Source organism: Leucoraja erinacea, chromosome 8 (genome assembly GCF_028641065.1).
Source record: "Leucoraja erinacea ecotype New England chromosome 8, Leri_hhj_1, whole genome shotgun sequence".
Taxonomy (NCBI): domain Eukaryota; kingdom Metazoa; phylum Chordata; class Chondrichthyes; order Rajiformes; family Rajidae; genus Leucoraja; species Leucoraja erinaceus.
In genome coordinates, this window is record NC_073384.1 from 43,206,658 (window position 1) to 43,221,955 (window position 15,298).

The 15,298-nt window shown below is 43.4% G+C and overlaps 1 protein-coding gene across 1 annotated transcript in view; it reads left to right on the forward strand.

Annotated features, from left to right (window-relative positions):
• LOC129699623 (apoptosis-stimulating of p53 protein 2-like) overlaps positions 1-15,298 on the forward strand; it is a 68,047-nt gene that overhangs the window by 17,593 nt on the left and 35,156 nt on the right. Inside the window, exons 2-4 of the mRNA XM_055639586.1 lie at positions 438-585; positions 1,314-1,433; positions 7,443-7,519. Coding sequence (XP_055495561.1) covers positions 438-585; positions 1,314-1,433; positions 7,443-7,519 — 345 coding nt within the window. The remainder of the gene's footprint in view (positions 1-437; positions 586-1,313; positions 1,434-7,442; positions 7,520-15,298) is intronic.

Below are 15,298 nucleotides of genomic sequence, written 5' to 3' on the forward strand. Positions count from 1 at the left end.
TAATTTACTTTCAATTCCATGAGTTTCAACTCCTCACGGTGGATTTTATCAGACATTTTCTGTGTCCATAATTATAATGTTGGCAGATAGGTTATTCTCCATAGATTTTGTCAGCATGTCAGAAAATTCAGTCAGATCCACCAGACATGACTTAAATTTTATAAATGAGTTGAAGTGAGAATAATTGCCTTTGACATCAAGGCTGCATTTGACTTGAAGGAGCATATGACATGGCATCAAGGAGCCCTGACTGAACTGGGAGTCAATGGGAATGGAGTGGGGGGGGGGGGGTCCACACATGGCTGAGATCATACATTTTGGTTGATGAGAGAAAATATAATGTTGGCTTAATGTAAAATGATGAACCTGTTTGAAATTTGAACTAAGTTAAGGGTCATCTTAAGATTGTTTTAAACTTTCTTTTCTGTTTAATGCAGATGTTTCTCACAGTGTACCTGAGCAACAGTGACCAACATTATACAGAGGTACCAATCACACCAGAGACCACGTGCCGAGATGTTATTGGATATTGCAAAGAGCCAGGAGAGGCAGACTGTCATTTGGCTGAGCGTTGGCGTGGCGGTGGTAAGTAGTTCCCATTTAGGGTGGCAATTCCACCCGTTTGGTGACTCGTGGTGTGCAGTAATTGTTGAATAGCCAATCGTATTGGTGGCATAACATGGAAACATAGAAATTAGGTGCAGGAGTAGGCCATTCGGCCCTTCGAGCCTGCACTGCCATTCAATATGATCATGGCTGATCATCCATCTCAGTATCCTGTACCTGCCTTCTCTCCATACCCCCTGATCCCTTTAGCCACAAGGGCCACATCTAACTCCCTCTTAAATATAGCCAATGAACTGGCCTCAACTACCTTCTGTGGCAGAGAATTCCAGAGATTCACCACTCTATGTGTGATAACGTCAACTCCCTTATCGTGACATGCTTATTTTGTTAATTATGCAACTGTTGTGCCATTGAAGTGAGAGAAACACTGTTGAGCTGCAATTGAGCCTTTCTGCATTTTGGCAATCAATTACTCAGCTTTTAGTAACATAAACTCTTGCTGTCAGAAATTCAATTTAGAGTATACTACATGAGCTTAACTTGAACAGTTTGCATTTTTGGATGAAATGTAAAAACATTATCTTCATTGATATTAACACTTGACATTAGACGGAGTATGTGAAATTAATAAGATCATGTGTACTTCATGAGTATGTAATGAGAAAGCCTTCAGAGTGATAGAGAGGAATCTTTTAAATTGTTGGCAACCACATTAAGGAAAGCTAATTTAGTTGTTCCTCTTACAGAGCGTGCCATAGCAGACAATGAGCATATGTATGACATTCTGCAACAGTGGGGAGTACAGAGGAATGATGTTTGTTTCTACTTGCGCCATGAGCGTCCCCCAAGCACAATTAGAGATGCAGGTAAGAATTGTGGTAACATTTGGTAGTCTCGCACCAACTCACTTTACGTCGACTTGTCATAAAGTACAGGAACAATTCCTTTGACCCAACATGACTGTGCCAACGTTCAAATATCCATCTATCCTTATCCAACACTTAGTCCATATCCTTCTTTGTCTTGGTGAATCGATTACTTGTGCAGATAATTGTTAATGTTGTGAGATTGCCTGCCTTTCTCATTCTCTCAGATATCGAGACAACCACTTTGGGTGAAAATGTTCTATCTCAAATACTTTTCTCAAGCCTATGCCCTCGGGTTGTAGATTTTGGGTTTAGGTTTATTCTTGTCACGAGTACTAAGTACTGTGAAAAGCTTTGTTTTGCATACTATCCAGACATTGGATATACCATACATAAACACAATCAAGTCAAACTCAAGCACAATATATAGATCAACGGGGATGATACAGAGTGTAGAATATAGTTCTCAGCATTGTAGCACATTGTGGCCATCAGCTCCATAGGCAAATGTCCTCAATGGGTTAGAGGTGAATCGGACAGTACCCTAGCTTATGGAAGGACCATTCAGAATTCTGATAACAGAGGGGAAGAAACTGTTGTTGAGTCTAGTGATGCACACGTTCATGCTTCTGTACCATGTGCCGGACGGGAGCAAGGAGTGATCGGAATGGAACATGTCTTTGATTATGTTGGCTGCTTTTTAGAGGGAGCGTGAAGTGCAGATGAAGTTACTGGTGGGAAGTCGGATCTGTGTGATAGACTGAGCTACATCTATAATTCTCTGCAATTTCTTGCAGTCTTGGGCAAAGCTGTTCCCAAACCGAGCTTCTCCTAAACCCAGCTGTGATGCAATCTGACAGTAGGCTTTCTATGGTGCATCTGTAGTTATTTGTAAGAGTCGCTGTTATGTCTCAATTCCCCATTAACTATGCCCTTTTAATTTTGTATACCGGTCGGTGTGGGCACTGAGTCGGCTGCCCTGCCAGCAGCGTGTTTGTTATTTCGACTTTTATTGTTTTTTTTGGCCTGTCTAATGTTAGTTTAGGTGTCTCTTGGTGTGTGGGGGGGGGGGGAGGGAACGGACAGGCAACTTTTTCCATGTCGCCTCCCTCGCAGCCTAACAGCATGGATTGGAGCGGCCTTTCCCGGAGACGGGCCCGGAGCATCAGTAGCAGGCGCAGCGCGGACTTTTCCATCGGGGAGCGGGGCAAACCCTTGCCGGGGATCGTCAGAGAAGAGCTGCGGCCTATAACATTCTGAAGCTGCGGTCTCCGGTAGGAAAGTGCTGATTCGGGACCTCCAAGCCGCAGAGTGTGTATGACTGTCCCGATGTCGGAGTTTTGATCATCCCGAAAAGAGGGCCGTTGGTAGCGGCAACTACGGAGGGTTTATGGCCCCGACCACGGGTGAACAAAGGAGGAGGACTGGCTGAACTTTGTTGCCTTCCACCACAGTGAAGAATGCTGTGGTGGATATTTGTGTTAAATCTTATTGTATATTGTGTGTTCTTTTTAAGTGTATAGCTGCTGGCAAATTCATTTCACTGCGCCTTCGGGTGCATGTGACGAATAAAATTGACTTTGTCTTTGACCTCTATCAGAACCACCCTCGGGTTTCTCTGCTTCAGGGAATAGGAAACTCACCATCCAGTCCCTCGTCATCTCTTAAACATTCCAGGAGATTCCCCCTGTCCCTTTCCACCTATATCAGTTTGTTTAGTTTATTGTCATGTGTACCGAGGTACAGTGAAAAGCTTTTGTTGCGTGTTAACCAGTTAGCGGAAAGACAATACATGATTACAATCAAGCCATTTACAGTGTTTAGATATTATAAGGGAATAATGTTTAGTGCAAGGTAAAGCCTGTGAAGTCTCATCAAAGATAGTCTGAGGGTCACCAATAAGGTAGATAGTAGTTCAGCACTGTTCTCTAGTTGTGGTTGGATGATTCAGTTGCCCGATAGCAGCAGGGAAGAAACTGTCCATGAATCTGGAGGTGTGCGATTTCACACCTTTTCATACCCTGGATCTATACCTTTTGCCCGATCGGAGAGGGGAGAAGAGGGAGTGGTCAGGGTGCGACACATCCTTGATTATGCTGCTGGCCTTGCCGAGTCAGTGTGAGGTACAAATGGTGTAAATGGAAGGGAAGTTGGTTTGTGTGATGGTCTGAGTGGCGTCCGCAATTCGTTGCAATTTCTTGCGGTCTTGAATGGAGCTGTTCCCAAATCAAGCTGTGATGCACCCTGATAAAATGCTTTCTATGGTGCATCTAGAAGTTGGAGAGAGTTGTTGGGGTCATGCCGAACTTCCTAAGCCTTCTAAAGAACAAAGGCTTTGGTGTGCTCCCTTTGGCTTTAAATTTCACACTTATTTTCTTATTTGACACCCGTTGTCTCCTTTCACCTCTATCCTCTGTCATTTGCTCTACCCATCTGCCAATCAAAACCACCCTCACTTGCATCAGCATATCACTTGTGGCGCAGCTGCTAAAACAATTACCCCTCAGCGCCAGAGAGCCGGGTTCGATCCTGACCTCGGTTGTTGTCTGTCTACCATTCTACTGCCAGCTATGTGAATCCATGGACTTACACACCAAGGTACCTCTGTTCTTCAAAATTGCGTAGGGTATCATCTTTACTGATATATGTCTTATTAATAGAACTCCCAAAATGTATCACCTTGCATGTAGTGGGGTTAAATTCCATCTGCCACTGTTCTGCCCAATTTACAATTCATCACTGTAACCCGTCTTTTCTTCTGACTATCAAGATTCAGTTTTATAATTTCAAAAGTAACCCTCCACCATTGCCCTCTGTCCCCTAATAAGAAGACACATTTGTTTTTTATTTGTCAATTTACCCTGGATCTCTAACCTTCCCTATGAGCTTTCCACGTTGGGACTTTGTCAAAGGCTGTCCTGAACTTCACATAACCGCACTGCCCTTGTACCTAAATTTGTCACTCTTTCAAAAGATTCATGCAGATTCTCCCAACAACAAAGCCATGCTGACCAACCCCTACTTTTCCAAATGTTAATTAATTCCACCCCTTAGTATTTTTTACAGTAACTTCCTTATCACTAGACTCACTGCCTTGTAATTACCTGTCTTCTCAGCTGCACCTTTTGTATTCCATTTGTAATGTATTTTCAATCTGATCTCATTCACATTCATGCAATTTTTAAATAAGGATACCTTGTCCAATTTTTAGTTGATAAACAGGTTTGTATTAGCAGAACAAGCAAGTCTAGTTTGGTGTATTGTATGTGACTTAACAGGTATTTACAGTGTAATTGAGACTTATTGGGAAAAGAATGCAACTAAATTGACTCCAACCCATTATGTTTATGTACTTTTTCCAGAAAGCTGACTGTCCAATGTAATTTCCTGAATGTGCATTCATTTTAATCCACTGTCACAAATATTACTTTCTGTTGGCTACTTGCCCTTCCATATAATCTAAGAAACGTACAGCACAGAAACAGGTCCACATGGCCCATCTCATCCATGCTGACTGTTGTGCTTATCTGCATTAATCCCATTTGCATGAGTTTTATCCATATCCCTCGGCCCATGCCTAGTCAAGTATCTGTCCAAATACCTTTAAATATTGTAAGAATATCTACCTGTTCCAATTTTGAAATTTAACAAAATGGAAATGTAACCCCTGTGACACATTTGCTCCTTCAAAACAATGTACTGCATGATCACTTTTTCTAATGTACATTTATATTTTATAGATTATCGAGTTTATGTTGGTGGCAGCCCTGACAACATGGCAACATTTCATTAGATAAACCACATGCATAATCTAATTTCATTTCATGTGTGGATTTGAAATTAGATCTTTATGTGACAAGCTAGCAGCATGAATCTTCCCAAAACATGCCAATGCAATAATACTTTAAAGTTTGTCATAATGAATAATGCTTTTATGCAAATACCAAAAGTAGGAGTTGTCGTCTCTCAAACTGTCCACCCCTCAAATTCCTTTTATTATTTTAAGCATTTTGATTATTTAAAAAATCTTGAATAATAGAAGGTATTTTAGACTTTGAAGATGTATGGTAGGAAGGCAGGAATGTATGCAGGAAAGTTATTAAAAAGAGTTATTAAAATATTTGAGCATTAAATAAAAACAAAGCATGCTAGAAATACTTAGCAGTTCTGACAGTATCTGTGTCCTGAGAAATTAAGTTCACATTTCAGAACTCTAACCATTAACTCTGTATTGCTCCACAAAGAGAGATATGGGTTAAACGTGGGCAGATGGAACTAGTGTAGATGGGGCATCTTTGTTGGCATGGGCAGATTGGGCCTGTTACCATACTGTATGACTTTATAAATTAATATTTCTAGTATTTTCTGGGTGGGTTTTGTTTCTGGAATCTAGATACTTTTCGATTGTGTTTTGCTGTTCCTTTAAAATATGATATTCGGTACTCGTTCCCTGAAATATTAAATCGCATTTGGTGGGAATGCATTAATATTTGGTAGAAATATGTGTCAAATGTAAAATGTTCAAAAGGAGAGCTAAAAATCAGTGCACACCTGTACATTTTTAAAACCCTATATAAAGGTGGAAGGGAGATGGGAGTAACAATTTCTATAAAACTCCAATAATTTGCTAATCAGGCTCAACAGCTAATGTTTACCTTATTCCCGTACAACTCATGAGGACCCCTGTTCTGCACTTCGTTCTGACTTGCCAACACCATCACTCGCATGCTCCCTATAAGCTTCCCTGGTTTATTTGGGAAAGTTATTGTAAAACTGCTACATGTTTTTATAAAAAGTGAATTAGAATGTGTTGGGCCTTCAAATGAGTAACATCTGATAGTCTGAAATCAGCATTTATCAGCATTTTGCTATTCATGAGAAGTACAATTTCAGGTTCAAAAAATGGCAATGCCTACAAATTCAGATATGCTATTGTTTTGCGATTTGGCTCACAATAGTTTGGTTTCCTGCATTGGAAGGAATTTCCTATGAAGGGAGATGAAGTGGAGGAGATTTGACTCTTTTGAAGATTCAGAGTCATGTATCTTGACCAAATGATGGTTCCACTGATGGAGATGTTTAGAATAAAAGGATCACCATCTCAAAATAAAGGGCTCAGCCATTCAGAGCTGAGATGAAAATAAAATTCTCAACCGAGAGGATGATGAATCTTTGAAATTTGCTAACAAGAATATTTTAGAAGTGTAGTTGTGGAATATAGAACAGCGATTATGAAAGGGAAAGGCAGTGAGCAATGACAGGGACTACGGTGCAAGATCAACAATTAACTTACTGAATAATAAAGGAAGCAAGAGTTAGTTACCGGTACTCGATTCCTACTTCTATTTCTTGTATAAAGAACTAAACTCATAGGTTTGTCACAGATGATCCTGAAATACAAAGCATAATCTATGTGGATTTATCATTATGCACAGTGATCTGTGTTGCGACATGCAATGTACATTATTGAGGCATGTGAGAGATATGATTACGAAGTTTGCCTTTGACACAATGATTAGTAATTTGTTGATTCATTCATTATCCAGTGTAATTCACATGTATTACATTTAAAACTACAAAGTGTTGTTTGGTAACTTAGCATGTGTACAGATCTGGGCTTCACGTAGGCCTACATGCTAGAGATGGATGCAAAGTCCACCCCCAATTTCAGAGCTATTGTTACGTTTCTCTATCTTTTTAAAGTCCTAGAATTTTTTTTCTTTTAAAATGTAAATATTTACCACTTTGCTTGTTCTCGCTTAATTTAACCTTGATACTTAAATATTGTAGTGCACTCATCTACCCTTGCCCCAAGCTTTATTGAAGAACTGGAAGAAAAATATTTGAATGGTCAGAACTCTGTTTCTACCAAACAATTGTTTCTGGGTGTAGCCTAAAATGATGCTGCTAAACACAGTGATTTTTTTTTTTTAATGTGCTGCTTGTAATTATTAATTTTTGCATTTCTCTTCCCCCCCCCCCCCCCCCCCCCCCCCCCCCCCCCCCAAGGTTGTTTGAGAGTCCAGGATCCAGCATTGAAAAGGAACAGAGTCCAGGGCACTATGGAAAGAAGAATGGAAAATGGAGTAAGTATGCCAGTTGTTATCTTTTAAAGTATACAGAGTAGTGACAACACCCTATCACCTAGTGAGTTGAAAGTGGTGTATTTATGACGCACTGCAAATTTAAAAAAAAAACATGTGAAACAGAAACTACTGGTATTGTGATTACAAATATTTCCCCTCTGATTTTCTTTTTCTGCTCTGAATTCCCCCACCACACCTCCAAATAATTTAAATTTGCATCCCTAATTTTTTATACATTGAATGTACTGAAGCAATTTAAATAAAGAATACTAATGTATGCTTAATTTACCCCCAAGATAATAAAAATGTAAAATAAAAGCTGAGCGGTTAATTCAGGGTAGAAATAGGCTTGATGCAAAAGTGTTTGAGGATAGAAAATTGGCTTCATGGAAGGAAGCAGAAGATGATCGTGGAAGTTTTTTTGGACTGGAGGCCTGTGACTAGTGGTATGCCTCGGGGTTTGGTTTTTGACGCATTGCTATTTGTCATCTGTATCAATGATTTGGATGAGAATGTGCAAGGCATGATTAGTAAGTTTGCAGTTTACACTAAAGTGGGTGGTTTTGTAAATAATTAAAATGGTTGTCAAAAATTGCAGCAAGATCTTGATCGGTTAGCCAGGTGGGCTGAGGAATGGTTGATGGAGTATATAAGTGCAAGGTGTAACATTTTGTGAAGTCTAACCAGGGCAGGACCTACACAGTGAATGGCAGGTCTCTGGTGAGTTGTAGAGCAGAGGGATCTAGAGGTGCAGATGCATAGTTCCTTTAAAGTGACATCACGGGTGGGTAGGATGGTCAAGAAGGCTTTTGGCTCATTGGCTTTCATCAGTCCGAGTATTGAGAATACAGGTGCACAACCTTTTATCCGGAGTTCCGGAAACCGAAAAAACTCCGAAAACCGGCCATTTTTTCCAGGATGTCGTCTGCACACCAAAGCTCGCGTTTGGCGCCAAACTTGACCCGAAACGACCCACGGTCAACCCAGGTCTGTACTACTGTAGTGGCTGCCTCCTCCTCGGAGACCGGGGAGACACTTAAACCTCTGTAAATCATTGCTTAAATGTTAGTCAGTTAGTTTGGAGGGCTTTTATGTGAAGGGGGAGGGGAGGGGGTGAAGGGGTAAACTTTAATTCTTAGTCCCCTACCTGGTCGGAGAGGCGGGGAGCGGTCAATGCCTTACCGGGTCGCCGTGCAGTAAGCTCCGCAGCGCTGGGGCTGCGGGCGTCCGGCCGTGGGCGGCGCCGGTTGTAGCTCCGACTCCGGCAACTCTACCCCTGGCTGCGAGGCACTCCAAATCCACCGCCGCCCGCGGCCGGACGCCCGCAGCCCCAGCTCCGCGAATGTTGGGAGCCGGCGGCGTCGCAGCGCTGGGATACCAGCGGGGAGCGGCCAATGCCTTACCGGGTCGCCGTGCGGTAAGCTCCGGAGTGCTGTGGCCGCCGACTCCCAACATTCGCGGAGCTGGGACTGCGGGCGTCCGGTCGCGGGCGGCGCTGGGTTTGGAGCGCCTCGCAGCCAGGGGTAGAGTTGCTGGGGTCGGATCTCCAACCGGCGCCGCCCGCGACCGGACGGAGCCCCCAGCTCCGCGATATTGGGAGTCGCCGACCAGGTAGGGGACTAAGAATCAAAGTTTCCCCCTTCACCCCACCACCACCACCACATAAAATCCCTCCAAACTAACTAACTAACATTTATGCAATGATTTACAATGATTCCCCGGTCTCAGGGTAGGAGGCAGCCGCTCCAAACTTTTCAAGTCGCCCGCGCTACCTACCTAATCTACGCTAAAAAATCTTCCATTCGGAAATCCGAAAATGTCCGAAATCCGACAAGTGTCTGGTCCCAAGGCTTTCGGATAAAAGGTTGTGCACCTGTAGAAGTTTGAAGGTTATGTTACAGTTTTGCAAGACATTGTTGAGGCCACATTTAAAGTATTGTGTTCAATTTTTATCACTCTTTTACAGGAAGGATAAAGGCGGGTATCACAGCTTTACCCGACTTCTATCGAACATTAAGCTGTTCAGTCGAAAGAAGGGTCTCAACCCAAAATGTCACCCATTTCTTCTATCCAGAAATGCTGCCTGTTACTCCAGCATTTTGTGTCTATTTTCGATTTAAACCAGCATCTGCAGTTCTTTCCTACATATTAATCTGCCAGTCCTGACCTTCCCTTTCACAGGTTTCTAATGTCCCAGAATCATGTGCTTAGCAATGCCCTGAGTTCATCCGCTTTGCATTGAAATAAATGCATTCAATGCAATTCAGCTGCCTTTCCTCGGCCCTTGGCCCGCTCCTGTCTATTGCATTTGCGGTTGTTGACCCACCTGTTTCACGGCTGCATTGGATACCGGCCCCCTGGCAATCTAGTTTCTAGTTCCAGAGTGGTACTTGCAAACTTGACTGCCAGAATATAGGTCCCCTCCAGTTCAGGTGCAATCTGAATCTCATGTACCAGTCACCTCAGTCCCAGAAGAGATCCCAATGGTAAAAAAAACGGAATCTCTGTCCCCTGACCAACTCCTCAGCCGTGCATTTACCTGTCCTATTTCCCTATTCCTATGCTCAACTAGTATGCGGCACTGGAACTAATCCTGAGATTACTATTCCTGAGGTCCTACTTTTTAATCTTTGCCTATATTCACTCTGCAGGGCCTTATTCCTTTATGTGCCAATATGCACAATGAATTTGTCAGAGTTAAATTACGTCTACAATTCATTGACCCACTTTCGGGTTGATTCAGATCCTCTTAAAAACAGATAGCCTTCCTCACTGTCCACTTTCCTATATTTTTTTTGAGTCACCTGCAAGTTTACTAATAACGTTGACTGCATTATCGTTCAAATCATTCATCTTCTTCTTTTCGTGTCTTTGAAGCTGGTTGGTTATATGATAGTTTCCCATTCCTTTACACAGCCCTTTGCGTTTTTATTGAACACTGCAAGATCCTTTGGGCTGCACTGGTTGGGTAGTAGGGGGGCAGACAAGGCAGTGTTGCATTGTATGGTCCTCTTCTCCACATTCACAGGTGGTTTGGCCAGTTTCATAGCTCCATCTGGCCATGGCAGCATTTGATCGCCCTGTTCCTGTTCTCAGGAGGTTGAGCATCTTCCAGTGGACCCATGGTGCTTCTGAGCCCGGAGGGAGGGCTTCAGAAGGAGGGATACATAGTCAGTAGGAGGGGGGTCGTCCTCAAGCCTTTTTGTCCATAGTTGGAGTCTGGTTTCTTCCTGTGATGCTATTAGGGGCTGGACATGGCTGAGAAAGCTTCTCCTGGACTTCAGCCGTTGGGCCGGGGGTACACGTCCGTAGAGGAGGTGGCGTTCATCACTGGTGGCCTTGGTCATCTCTACTCGGCTGGCGACTTCCCGTCTCACATCAGCAGGGGCAATGCCAGCGAGGAGGTGCAGGTTGTTTATGTTGGTGGGCTTCAAGCAGCCAGTGATTGAGCGGCAGGTGTTATTCAAAGCTGGGTCTAGTTTCTTGGCATGGGATGATCTCTCCCAAACAGGACACGCATACTCCGCAGAGGAGTAGCACAGGGCCAGAGCAGTAGATCTTAATGTGTGTGCTGTGGCTCCCCATTTGGAGTTGGTCAGCTTCCGGAGGATGTTATTTCGGGAGTTAACTTTCAGTTTGGTGTTTTTGAAGTGTTCCTTATAGGAGAGAGTGCGATCCAGTGTTACACCGAGGTAGACAGGGTTGGTGCAGTGCTCAAGAGGTGTTCCAGACCATGTGATGTTAAGGGGTCTGTTTGCTTCCTGGTTTCTGAGATGGAACGAGCAGGCTTGGGTCTTCGAAGGGTTTGCGTGTAGGTGGTTGCGCTCGTAGTAGAGGTGTAGCTCATCTAGGGCTGAGGTGAGATTCGCTTCTACAGCTTCAAACGTACTCTCTTGGGATGTTACACAGAGGTCGTCGGCGTAGATGAACCGCTCAGTGTTCTGGTCCATTGGCTGGTCATTGTTGTAGATGTTATATAGCAGTGGAGCCAGCACACTACCTTGAGGCAAGCCATTCCGTTGTCGTCGCCAGCGACTTTGCTTGTTGTTAAGGACAACATAGAAGCGCCTATCTTTCAGGAGGGCTCCGATGAGGTCCGTGAGTGCCAGGTCTTTTGTATTCTCCAAGATCTTTTTTAGGAGGAGGCAGTGATTCACATTGTCAACCGCGGCAGACAGATCAACAAAGACGGCTCCTGTCACCAGTCCTTTCTGGAACCCGTCTTCAATGTGCTGTGTGAGATTCAGAAGTTGACTTGTTGTGGATTTGCCAGGTAGGAATCCAGCTTGTTGAGGGATGATGGCTGGTTCAGCGACTGGGGCAAGCCTGTTGAGGATCAGGCACTCAAACAGCTTGTACGGGTGGCATAGCAGGGAGATTGGGCGGAAGCTCTTTGCATATGCTGGATTTTTACCGGGTTTTAGAAGAGCGATAATTTTGGTTTTCCTCCAGATCTTTGGGATGTTTCTTGTCAGCATGCAATTGTTCATCAGCTCAAGGACCCACTTCCGTGTCAGAGGTCCAAACTGCTTGATCTCCTCTATGAAAATATTGTCCAGGCCGATGGCTTTGCCAGTCTTGAGGGCTTTGATGCTGATATTGAGCTCTTCAAGGGAGAACGGCTCAGTCAGTCCGGTGTTTTGGGAGTGCTGAAGTCGGTGTGCTTTTGGTCTTGGCTGTTTTGTGGTGGATTTCCCGTTGAGCAGCAACTGATACGCAACTTTGTTGGCCGTGGTGGTATACTGTTGATGTGTTGGTGTTGATGGGTCATTGCTGATTTTTCGGATGAGGCTCCATGCCTTTTTGCTGTTTTTTGCCATATCAGTTGTCTCCAGTAGAGTTTGCCATTTCTGCTGGCGGCATTCTGATAGGGAGGTCATGAGTCTTTCACCTACTTCCATGGTGCTTTCAGCAAAGGGGTCATATTCGTAGAGCTGTTGGTATTGCTCATATATTTCGCTGCTTAGAGTGTCAAGGCCGGGGATGTATTGAGTGCGGCAGCCTCTCGGGATGTTCTTCCGGGCTGCCTGGTGCACTAACTTGGTGAAGATTTGATAGTTTTTGGGGTCCGCTGGAAGGTGGGCGATCTTCCCTTCAAGATCTTCTTGGAAACCAGGCCAGTTCGCTTTCCCCAAGTTGAATCTTCTCTGGAAAGGAACTGTGGCTGGGGTAACTGCAGCATTGACTGTAAAGTCAATGAGGCGGTGTTGGGTTTTTGGCAGTGGCTTCAGTACCAGCTTCTTGCCCAAACCAGAGATGCTGTGGCTGACAAACGCGATATCAGGGTTGTAGCCGGCTTTCCATCGCCCACTATTAAAGGACTTTGGTTGTTTGGCATTATGGATCAGGTAGAGCTGGTTGGTTTCGGCCCATGCTTCCACTGCATCTCCATCAGCGTTGTTCCCGGCTTAAACCCCATTGTGAGCTGTGGCTGTTGAAGTCTCCAATCACTATCCTTGGTTTCCCAGATGATGGTATTTCTGGCATCAGGAAAGGTGTGGGAGGTGGCTTGTAGACGGAGGTGATGGTAATTCCTCTGAGCTCAGCGGTTAGGACCTGAATGTTGTTTTCATCGCTCTTTGATGTTGATTCGATGATTGTCCCGTTTTTTGCAAGCATGACGCTTCCATGTTTCTCATGTGGTCTTTCAATGAGGGTGGTCATGCTTCCACTCGAGGGCGGGGATGTTTGGATCCGCGGTGAGTTTCTTGGAGGCAGAGAATATCACACTGATGCTCTCTGCAGAGTTGGGCAACAAGTTCTTTAGTTGCAGACAGTCCTTCAACATTTAGAGATATGATGGTCAAAGCTGGCCTTGGGGGCGGGTGTTGGCCTCTCTTCCTATTCCGGGCTGGGCTACTGCCATTTGTTGGGCTTCTGGACATCATTTGTCTTTCGGCTTTCGGCTTGGCTTCAAAGTGTTTGGTAGAATTCGCAAGTAATTTTGGTGATATTACTTGACGGGGATCGCAACGTGAACGCTTCTACCTTGACCCCCAAAATCATTCATGTAATTGACCAACAAAAGGGAACCAGCACATATCACTCCAGCACTCTGCTGGGCATGGGCTTCCAATCAGTAAAACAATTCTCCAGTACCATCTTTAGACTCCTTCCACCAAGCCAATTATTAATCTAGTTGGCTAGTTCACCCTAGTCCAATGTATTCTAACTTCCGGACTGGGGATAGATTATATAAGTTTAATGCAGGATACGCAAATGGTGCGTCGCTACTGGCAGGCAGGGTGTGGATTCAGTACTTCCCTGTTTATGTAAGCTCCTCAGAGATTTGTATAGAGCAGCAGATATGATGAGGTTAAAGAAGCAAACTAAGAAATTATCATGCAAAGTGTGAAATTATCATGCCAAGTACAGAAGCTAGTTGACTGTTTCAATGCAAGTTTGCCAGTACTTAAGGTAGCTAAGCTGCCCAGATAGAAAATGCAGTTGGGCACAATCTTCTAATTCTACGATAGCAGCACCAAAGTGTTGCACCATTTTTCAAAAGGTATTTGGGGACAACTTTGACAAAAAATATTTGTGCTTGCATGGTTACGTTTTTAGAATCAATAACCAAGCTACTGGAAAATAATGATTTAGTTTAGTTTAGAGATACAGCGTTGGAACAGGCCCTTCAGCCCATTCAGTCTACGCCGACCATTGAGTGCCCATACACTAGTTCTAGCCTTCACACTAGGAACAATTTACAGAAGTCAAATAACCGACAATCATGCACATTTTTGGAATGTGGGAGGAAACTAGAGCACCCGGAGAAAACTCGCGTGATCATAAGGAGAATGTACAAACTCTGTACAGACTGCATCCAAAGTCAGGATCAAATCTGGTCTCTGGCACTGTAAGGCAGCAACTCTACCATTGCGCTGCTGCTCCAATCAAGATGTGCCAGCACAGGTTCATTTCAGGCAAATATGTGTTAAATCTCAGTAAATGTTCTCCGACAAGATCAGGAATGGAATGTTGCTACACGTGACAATCGACTAAACTGAACTTAGCCACATAAAAATGTGGGTAAATGTCTCCCCCTATAGTATATCTGAAAAGGCAATCTAATACAGTATGATTGCAAAGAATGTAAAGCCCAGTATAATTTCCCCTCACCACTACCCAACTTCCCTATTTGAGTTATTAGTTATTTTATATGTATTGTCCCTGGTTTTGTTTTCTCCGATATATGGAAGCATTTTTGTACACCTATTAATTTATTTCCTTTTGTACCGTTTTGAACTACTCTTCCAAGAAACGTAGTATTTCTTTCTTTCAAAGTGGTCAACATTAGACTCTGATATGGTGTCACCCATTCTAAGTTGTCTTTTATTTCGTTGAAATCTTTCCTCTCTTATTTTATCTTTAATTTGTTGTCATTTGTACATTTTGAAATCATAATGATATCTGAGTCTGTAATTTTATATGAATGGTGAATGTTTGTGATCTCAGCACCAGTTTGAATGGAAAATCACTTTTCATGTTTTGTCAGTCTGAATAAATCAGAGTCCTTGATATATTTTGTATTTTGATTAGGTGTCTATTCTGAATTTTTTGTAAGCATGGTTATTTTATGGCTATTCCGAGATGGATCCCAACCACCCTGCAATAACAAAATGGCCTTGTCTACATCTAATTGCTCACCTATCTTTTCGTTTCATTCTTATGATGTGACATTACACGGGGACTGACCATTAGGATTTCTGCATTGCCGCATAGAAAGCTCTGTGTTATTTTTCAGTTACTTCTTGAATTTCTCAGTGCCCAACTGGAGAT